The 14,563-nt window shown below is 40.6% G+C and overlaps 1 protein-coding gene across 1 annotated transcript; it reads right to left on the reverse strand.

Annotated features, from left to right (window-relative positions):
- Nucleotides 1-545: 545 nt before the first annotated feature.
- On the reverse strand, nucleotides 546-13,208 carry LOC124143280 (dual specificity protein phosphatase 3-like). The gene is made up of 4 exons (XM_046512196.2): nucleotides 12,900-13,208; nucleotides 8,989-9,173; nucleotides 6,292-6,515; nucleotides 546-5,400 (listed from the first exon to the last, which is right to left on the reverse strand). Exons 2-4 carry the CDS (start codon nucleotides 9,159-9,161, stop codon nucleotides 5,204-5,206), a joined length of 594 nt encoding a protein of 197 aa, XP_046368152.2. The 5' UTR covers nucleotides 9,162-9,173; nucleotides 12,900-13,208; the 3' UTR covers nucleotides 546-5,203.
- Nucleotides 13,209-14,563: the final 1,355 nt, after the last annotated feature.

Genomic DNA, 14,563 nt, shown 5'->3' on the forward strand with positions numbered 1-14,563 from the left:
CCGGGGAGTTCACCCTAAGTATGGGAGTAACGATCATGTTAGTTCTGCGATTGTCGTAAGTTTATGTAAAAGTATGGGAGTTATGATCATCTAAGTGATTCGACTGTCGCAAGTTTATGTTAAAGTATGGGAGTTATGATCATCTAAGTGATTCGACTGTCGCAAGTTTATGTTAAAGTATCGGAGTTATGATCATCTTAGTGCTGCGACTGTCGCAAGTTTATGTGAAAGTATGGGAGTTACGAGTTGCGTTAAGACTGCTTTATGGAACGGACCCGTGTCTTGGGTAATATATAGGCGGGTATAAAGTCTAGGTTTCAAGGGTTGATTATTCTAGGGAGTGAGCTTGGTTTAACGCCAGTTTTAACAGTATTCCAGTTGTATCAGGGCATGTCGGCTTAACGTGTGGGGATGTTTGGAGTGATGCAGGTCTTAAACGTTTAGCTATTTGCTGAAACCAACAAGGAGGGTTACAAGCCATTCAACTGACATTGGAGTCTATCCTGACAGCATGAAGTCACATGGTCATATAATTAACAATGTCAACCAGTAAACATATTTATTCGTAAAAAGAGTACAAGTTGTAACATATTTCATAACCAGCATATTAGTCATCTTGTAAAAAATGTAACAAACGGGAGTAAGAGAGGTAAATGGATATAAAACAACAAAGAACTAATCCATGGGTGACAACAACTGAAACCTGATACTGCTCAGGAGAGAGCACCTGGGAACATTGACAGATCACAGACTTGTTGGAGAGAATCAGTGGGAGTATACTACAACGTCTGGTTAAAACCGATAGCAACATGTGAGTTACACCCCAGCTGCTGGCAAGGGGTTACCTGGGCAACACGTGAGTTACACCCCAACTGCTGGCAAGGGGTTACCTGGGCAACACGTGAGTTACACCCCAACTGCTGGCAAGGGGTTACCTGGGCAACACGTGAGTTACACCCCAGCTGCAGGCAAGGGGTTACCTGGGTAACACGTGAGTTACACCCCAACTGCTGGCAAGGGGTTAACCAGGCAACATGTGAGTTACACCCCAGCTGCTGACAAGGGGTTAACTGGGCAACATGTGAGTTACACCTAGCTGCTAACAAGGAGTTACCTGTACAACACATGAGTTACACCCTAGCTGCTGGCAAGGGGTTAACTGGGCAACATGTGAGTTACACCTAGCTGCTAACAAGGAGTTACCTGTACAACACGTGAGTTACACCCCAGCTGCTAACAAGGGGTTACCTGGGTAACACGTGAGTTACACCCCAGCTGCTGGCAAGGGGTTAACTGGGGAACATGTGAGTTACACCCCAGCTGCTGGCAAGGGGTTAACTGGGGAACATGTGAGTTACACCCCAGCTGCTAACAAGGGGTTAACTGGGGAACATGTGAGTTACACCCCAGCTGCTGGCAAGGGGTTAACTGGGGAACATGTGAGTTACACCTTAACTGCTAACAAGGAGTCAGCTGTGCAACATAGACTTACACCCTAGCTGCTGGCAAGGGGTTAACTGGGGAACATGTGAGTTACACCCCAGCTGCTGGCAAGGGGTTAACTGGGGAACATGTGAGTTACACCCTAACTGCTAACAAGGATTCAGCTGTGCAACATAGACTTACACCCTAGCTGCTGGCAAGGGGTTAACTGACCAACATAAGATTCAGCCCTAGCTGCAGATAAGGGGTTAACTGGGCAACATGTGAGTTATACCCTAACTGCTAACAAGGATTCAGCTGTGCAACATAGACTTACACCCTAGCTGCTGGCAAGGGGTTAACTGGCCGACAGGAGAGTTAAATCTAGCTGCTGATAAGGGGTTAACTGACCAACATAAGATTCAGCCCTAGCTGCTGATAAGGGGTTAACTGGACAACCTGTGAGTTATACCCGAGCTGCTGGCAAGGGGTTAACTGTCATTTCGTGTTACCACAGACACTAATCCATGTCGGCTCCATGTTACTGAAGAAGTCAAGAGTTATTTCCCTTATGCCTTACACAAGAGACAATGGAAGGCACTTTTTCTATTGCTGAAGACGCTATAGCTTCACAGACTGCTATTTAATTATTTACACAAAAAGCTTCATCAGTGACAGTTCAGAGTGATCATGCAACACAAACCCCGCCCACTGTATTATCAGCCAATCAGGAAACGTGTGTCCGTTAGTGGGCGTGGCATGTTTGCTTGGTTAGCCAATCAAGTGATCCAAGTGCTGATATATTTTATAATGTCGGTCTTTACTATCGATAGTTTAGCCCGGCATATTAACCACTGATATTTCAACTTGCCATGAAAGTATTGCTATGTATTGATGTGTGATAAATCAGTACGCCCCAGCTGCCATACTCAACGGCTGACAGGGATACTCTTGGTGTGAGTGAGTGAGTTGGGTTTAACACGCTTTGAACAGTATTCCAGTTATATCATGACATGTCAGCTTAATGTTGGAGGAAAGCCTGAAGTGATGCAGATCACGTTGTTGAAACCCACAAGCACGGGTATGGTGCTGATAAACCTAGAATCACAATTGGAGTGAAATGGGGTTTGAGCCCACGATCCTAGGTTTCTAGCATGCCTAAGGGACGCAACTCTGCACAGCGAATGACTGCGCTTAGACGACTAGGCCACCTGTGCCGTAGATGTGTATTGCCATGAGCCTGATTCATTACCAGATTCAAATTCCACTACATACAAAGACACACACAGCCCCTCTGAAGGGTTCATAAAAAAACCAGATCAATACTGTAACAAAACATACATTTCTGCAAAATATCACTCATCGTTATGTTGGTACCTTCAAGTAAAGCCAATTACATTAATCAAAATATGTTTCATACAAATTAAACATAGTTATCAAAATAGCATCTTCACGAGGCAAGGGAGTTAACTGACTGTAAAAGTCCAGTTTCCACCCTTGCCAAAGTAGGCTGGAATTTTATAGGTTCTATCGCAGCGCCACCAGTGGCTATAACGAGTTATGTCCCTTCTATGTCCCTCCTACTGACCAATCAGATTTCACCTCTGATACCACTTGCATTTGCTTCAAACAAAATGGCGGCGCCCAGTGATGATAATCAAGATCTATATTGTAATAACATGGGTCTTATTTGCAAAGTTCATCAAATCGTATGAGCACCTTGATTAAAAACATGAACAGATTTGGAAAATAAGTTGACGGTAAACACATTTTGCAAATCACGCAAACAACGAAAATCTGCACAGATGTTTACAAACCGGATGCTGATTTCATTACGCGATTTTGATTGGACTATGCATAGACTCATTATTGCAGCCAAAATATAACTCCATTACCGCAGGTGAGTTTGTCAAGGGTGGAAACTGGACTTCTATAGTCAGTCAACACATTGCCTCTGGAAGATGTCAAAATAGATGCCAAAAGATCATTCAACAAAAGATTAAAGCTCAGATGTTGGGAGAATTGCTATGTGAGCACATCCATAAAGTTGAAACAATAAATAAGTTAAAGCCATTTTCACAATGTCCCTGACAATACCCAAGACATTCTTGCACTGTGACAAAACCAAGGATATGTCGACACTGTGTCCCTGACAAACTGTCCCTCGCATAACCCAGGACATTCTTACACAACCCAGTACATCCCTTCACTGACAAAACATTTGAGTGAGTAGAGCCATGTCATAAACCTAGGAAAACATAACATCTTTCAAGACATCACAAGCATGTAACATGATACAGATTATCAACAATAGTTCCACAGCCCTGGGATTTTGTACAGAGAAAATAGATACACAGTTACAAAACCAGATATTTTTTACTTAAAGCTATGAGCATGACTTTTTAAAAAGAAGAACATCTTGTAACTTTTGAAGCAGGCAATTTCAAGAATTCTAAGGGATAATTCATTTTTATCAACAAAATCCCACTACTAACTACACATGTAGATTTCTATACACTTCAAACAAAATATTTGAGAAATGGCAATTAATGGGTTTCTAATATGACTGCTGAGGCAGCCATATTGAAATTCAAATTTTGAGGCGCTGAACAACCTTGAACCCCCTTATAGTAACTACAGTAACAAACATTTACACAAACAATCTCATAAATCAGCAATAATCATAGCTTTAAGGGCAACAAAAACTATGGATGACTTGTGATGACATGAACTCATACAAACCTTCAGCAGGTCAGGTGAGCTAAATATCACTTGTGATGAATACTCTTTATACTGGAGTATAAAAGATATAACTAGGATGAAGGGGTTGGATTATTTTCTCAACTTGTCACATTTCACCATCTTCAAGTTGATGGATCCGGTGTACAGCATCACTTAAACTGTGCCGAAACCTACTTCGGTTTCAAATATCAATGGAGAAAGACACAATCTAACTAATGTTTGATTTGTTATGCATATTGCGCAAAACTTGACATAGCCATGGTAACAGGTTTCTGTTTTCCCTGATCGCATAAAAAAGTAAATTCCATTTGCTTACAATCTTAATACCACAGTATACCTTGGCAACAAAATAAATTCACAATGTGGGTTATCAGAATTACAAACATAAAATTCATCAACTGAAATATTAAATAACAAACTGTACATCATAAGAAACATATTTATTGTTAGTGAGTGAGTATAGTTTTACACCACTTGTAGTAATATTCCAGCATTATCATGGCCAGGCACACATTGTACCCATAAGGAGAATTGAACCCAGGGTCTTCAGCATGTTAAGCAAACGCCTTAACCACTAGGCTCATTCATTGCAAAGAACACAACCATGAACAAAGTACTGAGAGAGTAGAAAAGGAATTGAGTCTCAATATTCTATAAATACGTGAATCTCATGATGGGGTAGACATGGTTGATATGTTGGTTTTACACCATGGTCAAGTTACAATGGACTTGGCAGACACCAAGATGGCTTCCATGGACTCGGCAGACATCAAGATGGCTTCCATGGACTCGGCAGACACCAAGATGGCTTCCATGGACTCGGCAGACTTCAAGATGACTTCCATGCACTCAGTAGACATCAAGATGGCTTCCATGGATCCAGCAGACATCAAGATGGCTTCCATGGATCCAGCAGACATCAAGATGGCTTCCATGGCCTCAGCAAACATCAAGATGGCTTCCATGGCCTCGGCAGACTTCAAGATGACTTCCATGGATCCAGCAGACACCAAGATGGCTTCCATGGATCCAGCAGACATCAAGATGGCTTCCCATGTAGCTTCCTGTTTAGCTCACACAGTTGTTTGAGAAAGCCATCATTGGGGAAAATCTCTCTCTTGGCTCGAACTAATTTCACTGCCTCCTTGAGCGGCATGTCTCGCTTCAACATGAGAAACGCCAGCACGGTTGATCCTGATCGACTTATGCCCTGCATGCAGTGGATGTAGACCTTCCCTGCACAACACAACATAGGTTTAGGAAACACAGTGAGTGAGTGAGTGAGTGAGGGAGTTTAACGCCACTTTGAACAGTGTATTACCCCGGTAGTTACAGGAATTTATCTAGGCCTGCTCAGGGGCTGATATTTGATACAAAAACTTCCAAATTTGATCAGCTGCTTCGCTTAGGGTTATTATTATTTTAAATATATTTAGTAAAAGCTACAACTAAAATAACAAGATATTGGAATATGTTATTCCTGGTAAAAAAATAGTTTCAGATTCTATTTTTGCCGATCCTTGCATTAAAATCCTGTAAAGTTATATCATTAGGTGTGTCTTGACCGAATCACCGGTAGATTCCCAGAAAACATGTGTACAGCTGATTGCTGTTTCCAGCTTAATTTACGAGAAAAAACAAAAGGTAATCTTAATCCCTGGATGTAAAACAATGCCTAGCAGAACAAAAAATACAATTTAAATGGTAAATCAACATGTCTGGTGATATTTTATCTCAAATTTCAAATTTGTACTGACCAAGTTTCTCATCACCGGTTCATTTACCGGAATTCGCTCAAGGGATTCAAAAAACATTTTCCCAAAATACTGAATCTGCTAGAGGGGTGTTTGCATTATACTCAAGAAATTACGGTAACGGGATTGGGTGGTCAGGCTTGCTGACTTGGTTGATACATGTCATCGTATCCCAATTGCATGAATCGATGCTCATGATGTCAATCACTGAATTGTCTGGTCCAGACTCGATTAGTTAGTCTGCCGTCATATACCTGGAATATTGCTGAGTGCGGCGTTAATCATCAAACAAACAAACAAAATGTTATGTCTCTGAAATCAGCTCCCTTATCACAGGAGAACTCAGTCTATCATCACAGTCTTTAAAACTCACCATTGTCTGCAAGAGCTTTGTCTATAAAGTCAGCTGCCTTGTCGAAGTGTTGACTGAGGTTGTAGGTAAATATGTCCTTCCCAGGGAAACCGAAAAACTGGATTCCAACATCACTGAAATATTCAGCATTGGTGTCGATCATGTTGAACTTGGCTCCCATGCAGGTGTTGACAACATGTGTGATGCCCATAGACTTCAAGTCCTCCTTGTCCCGGGCTGTGGAGCTGCAACACAGCACATGGCCAATAACACTGGTCCTATATTATGGGAGTTGGCAGAGCTACAGATAAGCACGTATTTGCGTAAAATACCCCTAAATATTCAAAACCCAATTACTTTCAATTAACTTGCATTTAAAAACGCATGCATTAAATGAAAAACTCAAATGTATTAAAACAGCTCATGTAAAGACCCAATGAAGCTTTTTCAGCATGCGTACAAAGGAGCTAATTTCCGAAACACAATTACGAGCTTATTTTCTTTCCGAGTCAGGCCTATAGTTAGAACAGTTATATACATATAAAACATTATTTCATTTTTTCAAAATCTTAAAATGTTCACTAATTTTGGGAAAAACCCAATATGGTGATGAATAGGTGAGTGAGAAAATACTGGTTACACAATCAAAAATGGAATAACCCAAATAAGATAGAAACCCTTGAGTAAAAACTCAATTGCTCAAAAAGTTATCTGGAGCTACATCATGTACATATGGTGACCTTAACACCAATAAAGTTTCAGGCCACTGGCTCTCTAACATTATGGAAAACATTTTGGGATTATCATTTTTAAATCAAACACATAATTTCATCTGAATCCATCAAGCAAAAAACGTAAAACATTTGAGGATGGTGACAAAGGACAACATCAGCCCACATGAGGTAAAGGGTCGGGGGAGGAGGGACAGAAAGAGAGCAATCTTATTAAAATCAAATCTTAGTTCTCGCTACTGCTAAACAAAGATCTGTTGACACCCCATTATGGGTCACGTCAAAACGACCTTTCATATGACCAATCAGAGTGTCGCTTACCAGATCATGAAAGTGACAGTCTGAATGCATTTTCTGATCATGCTACCTTGGAAATTCGAACAGTAGATACAAGGTTTATGACTGAAACTATACAATCTAGGCCATCTATTAGCCATTCCAGAATGTTCTTTTGTTCAACTTCTTGTCAATCATTTCATTGGTCACAATTGGTGAAAGGTCGGTCTGATGTGACCCGTAATGGGATGTCCTCAGATCTGATTTTAATGAGATTGGAAAGAGAGTGTCATCTAATTAGGTTGTTTGTTTTTTGTGTGTTGTTTAACGACATACTCAACAATATTCCAGCTTTGTTTCATAGGCATTACTGAGAAGTTGACGGATGACAAAGTAGAGATAATTCATGGATAACAACTTCTGTATTTACTGTAAAGACGTTCCGGTATAGATCCTTATATCATTGTCAAGCTAGGTATAAGGATTTATACCAAAATGTAAATAAAGAAGTTGTTGTCCATAGACTATCTCTACTTTGAATATATCAGCTATGTGACTGAGGCCTGTAAATAATCAAGTCTGGACCAGTACCAATCCAAGCCATTGAGGTACAAGGACATGCTATCAACATGCTGTCACTGAGCTTGACCACCTGGGTACAGTTCCACAAAGAAATCGTAGCGCTACGACTATCGTAAGCCAGTGTTCAAGTATGGGAGTTACGATCACCTTAGCGCTAAGTAGTGGTGTAACGATACGGCGATACAGTATTGTATCCCGATGCACAGCCCACGATACGATGCATCGATTTGGAAAGCATGTATCGCGATACATACGATATTTTCATAACACAGTTTTACTTACCGTATTTTCTTGAGTATAGTGCGCACCTTTTTCCAAAAAACACAGCTGTGTAGAAGGGGGTGCGCATTATACACGAATAAATGAGTTTTGATGTTTTTTTCCCCATGGAAAGACATTACCGCGAGCACGTAACACTGGAAATAGCATGTCAACAAATCCATATCTGTGTCCGGCTTAGTTTACGAGAAAATACACAAGGTAATCTTAATCCCTGGATATAAAACCATGCCTAGCTGAACGAAAAATACAATTTAAACGGTAAATCAACATGTCTGGTGATTTTTTATCTCAAATTTCGAATTTGTACTGACGAAGTTCGCTGAAGGGGCACGGTGTAATTGTTTTTTGCGCATAATATTCAAATTTCTTTTTTTCCAAAATATTGAATCCGCTAGAGGGGGGTGCGCATTACACATGGGTGCGCACTATACTCAAGAAAATACATGAAATACGTTTAACAGTTTCAAAGCCAGTTTGTTGTTTAAGTAAAACATACTTTATTGCTGACACTTTACTATAACAGTAAATAAACACCTTATATCTTCTTCAACTGTACTTGTCACATCTTTTAGAGAGCAGAAAGACATCAACTTGGCTTAGCTTGTACCAGTAAACACTGTATCGTGATACGTATCGTATTGCGACCCCTGTATCGCGATACTTATCGTATCTCAACCCTCCTGTATCGTTACACCTTAGCGCTAAGATGGCTTTGTGGAACGGGGTCCAGATCCATTATAACCAGTCTAGGTCGGGGACCTTTTCTAACCCAGAGAGGTAACAAAGATAGATGCAATGTGAAACAGAAGATGATTCTGTAGGGGCCAATATGTCTGCCCTGACTTACTGGTCACCGAGGACAATCCCTGGGTACACCTCATCATATTTATGTTTGGGTGCCGCGGGAAAGCTGAACAGACTGTAGGCTCCGTGGGGGACAGGCTTGGACGTCATGGCATCATTGTTGGAATGAAGATACTCTCGTACCTCACGCAATAAGTTTGGATCGTGTGATGTCATTGCTAGGTGGAACTGGAAGAGGATGAAAACATATTATACATGGGACACTGACATCCCTCTCCCCGTGAAGCACTGCTGTGTTAGAATGTACAGCATACTCTTTGATGAGCTTGTACATTAGGAGAACTTCTTTCTTCCTTTGTCTGTTGTTTAACGCCGCATTCAGCAATATTCCAGCTATATGGCGGCAGTCTGAAAATAATCAAGTCTGGACTAGACAATGCAGTGATCGACATAATGAGAATTGATCCATGCAATTGGGATACGATGACATGCATCAACCAAGTCAGCGAGCCTGACCACCCGATCCCGCTAGTTGCCTCTTACGACAAGCATAGTCTCCTTTTACGGCAAGCATGGGAGGAGAATATGGAAATAATTTTTACAAAATAAGGAACATGTAATATATTTACATGTATTTGTTTATAATGTCTTCCTCTGAGGTATCGGGGAGGGTAGAGTTCCAGAAATAAAGTTTTCGAATTTAAAGATATATATCTACAAACAAAAAATTTAAACTCAAATGGTGCCCAGAACAATGCTGAATTTCAGAGCTGAGTCAGTTCTAGACTTGCCAGATCATTCTAGACTTGAATATATGTTTCTTCTGTTGGCCGAGTGAGAGTATGGTTTAACGCCGCTTTTAGCAATATTCCAACAATATCACGGCGGGGGTCACCAGAAATGGGCTTCACAGTTCACACATTGTACCCAAGTCAGGAATCGAACCCAGGTCTTCAGCATGACAAGCAAACCCTTTTACCACAAGGCTACCCTACTGCCCCTCTGTTGGTTGAACAAAGCAGTATATTCTTTACAACCGTCTTATCATGACACATGTCCAAGGCTTCAACATGATCAAGACTTCAACATGTTCAAGGCTTCAACGTGTTCAAGACTTGGAAATGTTCAAGGCTTCAACATGTCCAAGGCTTGGCTTCAACATGTCCAAGGCTTCAACGTGTTCAAGACTTCAACATGTCCAAGGCTTCAACATGTTCAAGGCTTCAACGTGTTCAAGACTTCAACATGTCCAAGGCTTCAACATGTTCAAGACTTCAACATGTTCAAGGCTTCAACATGTTCAAGGCTTCAACGTGTTCAAGACTTCAACATGTCCAAGGCTTCAACATGTTCAAGACTTCAACATGTTCAAGCCTTCAACGTGTTCAAGACTTGGAAATGTTCAAGGCTTCAACATGTCCAAGGCTTGGCTTCAACATGTCCAAGGCTTCAACGTGTTCAAGACTTCAACATGTCCAAGGCTTCAACATGTTCAAGGCTTCAACGTGTTCAAGACTTCAACATGTCCAAGGCTTCAACATGTTCAAGACTTCAACATGTTCAAGGCTTCAACGTGTTCAAGACTTCAACATGTCCAAGGCTTCAACATGTTCAAGACTTCAACATGTTCAAGCCTTCAACGTGTTCAAGACTTCAACATGTCCAAGGCTTCAACATGTTCAAGACTTCAACATGTTCAAGCCTTCAACGTGTTCAAGACTTGGAAATGTTCAAGGCTTCAACATGTCCAAGGTTTGGCTTCAAAATGTCCAAGGCTTGGCTTCAACATGTCCAATGCTTCAACGTGTTCAAGACTTCAACATGTCCAAGGCTTCAACGTGTTCAAGGCTTCAACGTGTTCAAGACTTCAACATGTTCAAGGATCCAACATGTTCAAGACTTCAATGTGTTCAAGACTTTAACATGTTCAAGACTTCAACACAATCTCATTAAAATCAGATCTTAGTTCTCGCTACCGCTAAACAAAGATCTGAGGACATCCCATTACGGGTCACGTCAGAAAGACCTTTCATCCAACCAATCAGAGCGTCGCTTACCAGATCATGAAAGTGACAGTCGGAATGTGTTTTCTAATCATGCAACCACGAAATATTTAACACGGGGTATTCCGAACGACAGTAACAGGTTTTAGGATTATATCCATACAATCTAGGCCATCTATAAGCCATTCTAGAATGTTCTATATATCAGTTTTAATTTTTTTAATCGAGAATATGTCAAAATATGTTTCGAAGCGTAGTCGCCAGTTTGAAACTAGTGTCGTAAAGCTGGAGAAAGCTGCCTTCTGTTTGGCTAATGTCGATTTCTTGTCAGTCATTTCATTCGTCGGTCAAAATTCGCGAAAGGTCGTTCTGACGTGAGCCGTAATGGGATGTCCTCAGATCTTTGTTTAGCGGTAGCAAAAACTATGATCTGATTTTAATGAGATTGGACTTCAACATGTTCAAGACTTCAACATGTTCAAGACTTCAACGTGTTCAAGACTTCAACGTGTTCAAGACTTCAACATGGTCAAGACTTCAACGTGTTCAAGACTTCAACATGTTCAAGACTTCAACGTGTTCAAGACTTCAACATGTTCAAGACTTCAACATGTTCAAGACTTCAACATGTTCAAGACTTCAACATGTTCAAGGATCCAACATGTTCAAGACTTCAACGTGTTCAGGGCTTCAACATGTTCAATAGACTATGGTATCTCCACTAAATGCTGGGTCACAAAAAAAAAACACTACACACACACACTCGCCTCACTATATGTTGCTTTGTCATTATGGTGAAATGGGGTTTAATGTCGCGTCCAAGATTATTGCACTTACATAGTGACATGCATGCACATGTGTGTGTGTGTGTGTGTGGCTGCTTGTACTAGTCCGGACTGATGCCGATTTATAGTGCTAACCCACTGAGATACCATGAATACCCCACTCAGACACTGTCTACTGACTCTGAGCCAACCCGTCAACAGTACAACAAGTACCATCTTTTAACATCTTTTGGTATGATGCGGCTCTCCAGGCTGAGGCTCTACCACTAGACCACGGAGGCGGTCACTTTGTTATGGTGTAATGTAGACATTATAATGCTTATGTAACAATATAATGATGAATTACAGGTGGTCCAAATAAGCGTAATCCTTAGCCAGGAACATACGTAACCACAGGATCATATGTAACTAAGAATAATGTATTCGACGTAATAAGCGCCAAGGGCGCTCTCAAAATTAGAAATAGTGGGCTCTTATTCGAATATTATTTTGGTGAAAAAAAAGAGTTGAAAGGTAAATTTCGTGGTTTATGCTGACAGCCTGAAATGTTTATATACGAGAGGTATATTTTTCCAGAATTTAATTGCCCATAATTAAGGGTGCATATAACACACGAGTGTGTATTATACGCGAAAAAATAAGTCTTGTGTACATTGATCAATAGGAAGGGGTGCTAATTGGGATTGTTCACTAGCCAATATATTAGCAAATATCGCCGTGGGCGCTTATTAGAGAGGGGCGCTTATTACGTCGAATACGGTAATATCAAACTCACAGACTTCTGCCTCGACTGTGAGTTTGTTAGTATTATTAGCTACATGTTCCTGTGATGTAACAAATATTCTATACCAACGAGATCGCATTCTAGGCCAAGGTATAGTATCTCAGTGACATAGCCCTGTGGTCATTCGTATTGAATGGTAAAAGACACAGGAAAATTATTAATGTCATTCAAATTTTTCAGTGAAGATCAATCCTTTCACCCAATATTACATCGTATTGAACGGTAGATCTACATGACACCTCTATAACACTACCCATCTGTACATTGGCTTTCAAATGAAAGTCGTTGGGACATAAGCAGTGATAAGGGTTAACTGTATTTTAGGATATCTGTTTTAATGAAAGTTGAAACAAACTAGAATCTGTTCGAAACGCTGACCTACCTGGAGCCTCGTTAGTGAGCTATTTTTAAGTCTCTGCCTCGGCTGACAGCCGCCTGATCCTGCTTCTCTGCAAGACGTGGTTCCTGAAAGTTTCCACTCGTTTCACTTCCTCAAACAGTCTTCTCTCTGTCGCTGCCCTGCGAATTCCCCGGGCATATTTATCATTGTAGCGATCATTGCTAAATATAGAACATACCTGGTTGTTATTGCAGTTATCGCCCGTGTCGCCTCCCATATATGGTCAATAACAATCTACCTACAACATTGACAGGCAAACTAAGTGAAGTTATTGCACCACTAATGACTCAGTGCAATTAGAGTTACGTCCCTTGGACCTTAGCACAGTCACTAACACTGACTGTGAGGATAAAAATAGGGCATACTTGGGGAAAGCCTACAAAATATGAGGAGTATTATTAGGGACTATCTGTCCAGAGTAGTTTGATTTTGTTGGTACCGAGCGCCTTGGTGCGAGTACGCTTCAAAATTAGGGCGGCTTCGACATTTTTTTTTTTTTTAAATAATTGTTTGTTTTTGTTTCTTTTTTTGTTTTGTTATTTGTTGTTGTGTGGTTTTTTTATTTCTGTATTTTTGGTGTTTTTGTGTTGTTTTTGTGTTGTTTTTTGTTTGTTTTGCTTTTGTTTTGTTTTGGGTTTGTTTGTCGTTGTTTTGTTTGTTTTGTTTGTTTGGTGTTGTTTTTGTTTGTTTGGTGTGTTTTTTTGGTGGTTTTTTTTTGTTGTTATTTTTTGGGGGGGGTGTCCTCTTCATATTCTTGTACGTTTTTTCATGATTCTCGCCGAAAGGACAAAATGCAAGATCACTATATATTTTATTATAAAATGTCAATTTTATGATGACCCGCCACAAATATGTGTATTACATTTTTATAACCCTCCCCTAGAGACTGTCATATTTGTTGGTGACCAGCCTGACTCTCTCTGACCCCCCACCCCACACCACTTTATTCTTTGAAACCAAATAGAAAACATCAGACGAATATTATTTACGCATTAGCAGTGTGCGCTACATAATTTCTCTGCCGCCCATAAATCATGGTCACAAACAGTGGTCTGTTACACACGTGTCTGTGTGTTCCCTAACTGTGTGATTTACAGTATTTGTCTAGCATATAGCACACATACATCATCACACACATGTTTATACTCCTGCACTTTTGATAGGGATATTTGTATTTTTCCGAGATACACACGTAACGCTTCTCATAAAATGTCAAGTGTATATTCAAATAGAACGACGTACATAGCTGATTATCCTTGTGAAAAGTTTAGTAAAATGTTGACTAACACACTGCCTGTGATGAATACGACCCGTGACGATCCGGGCTAGAATAGGTCTTCAGCAACTCATGCTTGCCGTAAAAGGCAACTATGCTTGTCGTAAGAGGCGACTACCGGGATCGGGTGGTCAGGCTCGCTGACTTCGTTGATGCATGTCATCGTGTCAAAATTGCGTGGATCAATGCTCATGATGGCAATCACTGGATTGTCTGGTCATATATCTGGAATATTGCTGAGTGCGGCATAAAACAACAACAAACAAGCAGCCTGTGATGAGTACACCATACGTGGTATTATTTTTAGATCCGCTTGTTTTGGTAATGATTCAATAGGTGTTTTGAAAAAAACAAATGCCTTAATTAGTTT

Source organism: Haliotis rufescens, unplaced genomic scaffold, assembly GCF_023055435.1.
Source record: "Haliotis rufescens isolate VD_foot unplaced genomic scaffold, xgHalRufe1.0.p SCAF_19, whole genome shotgun sequence".
Taxonomy (NCBI): Eukaryota; Metazoa; Mollusca; class Gastropoda; order Lepetellida; family Haliotidae; genus Haliotis; species Haliotis rufescens.

Coding starts and splice junctions, on each gene's coding strand:
- LOC124143280 (XM_046512196.2), bottom strand. CDS start 9,161: ATGACATCACACGATCCAAACTTATTGCGTGAGGTACGAGAGTATCTT. Junction 6,516..8,988: donor GGGATTGTCCTCGGTGACCA/GTAAGTCAGGGC, acceptor GCTGTGTTGCAG/CTCCACAGCCCGGGACAAGG. Junction 5,401..6,291: donor CAAAGCTCTTGCAGACAATG/GTGAGTTTTAAA, acceptor TGTGTTGTGCAG/GGAAGGTCTACATCCACTGC.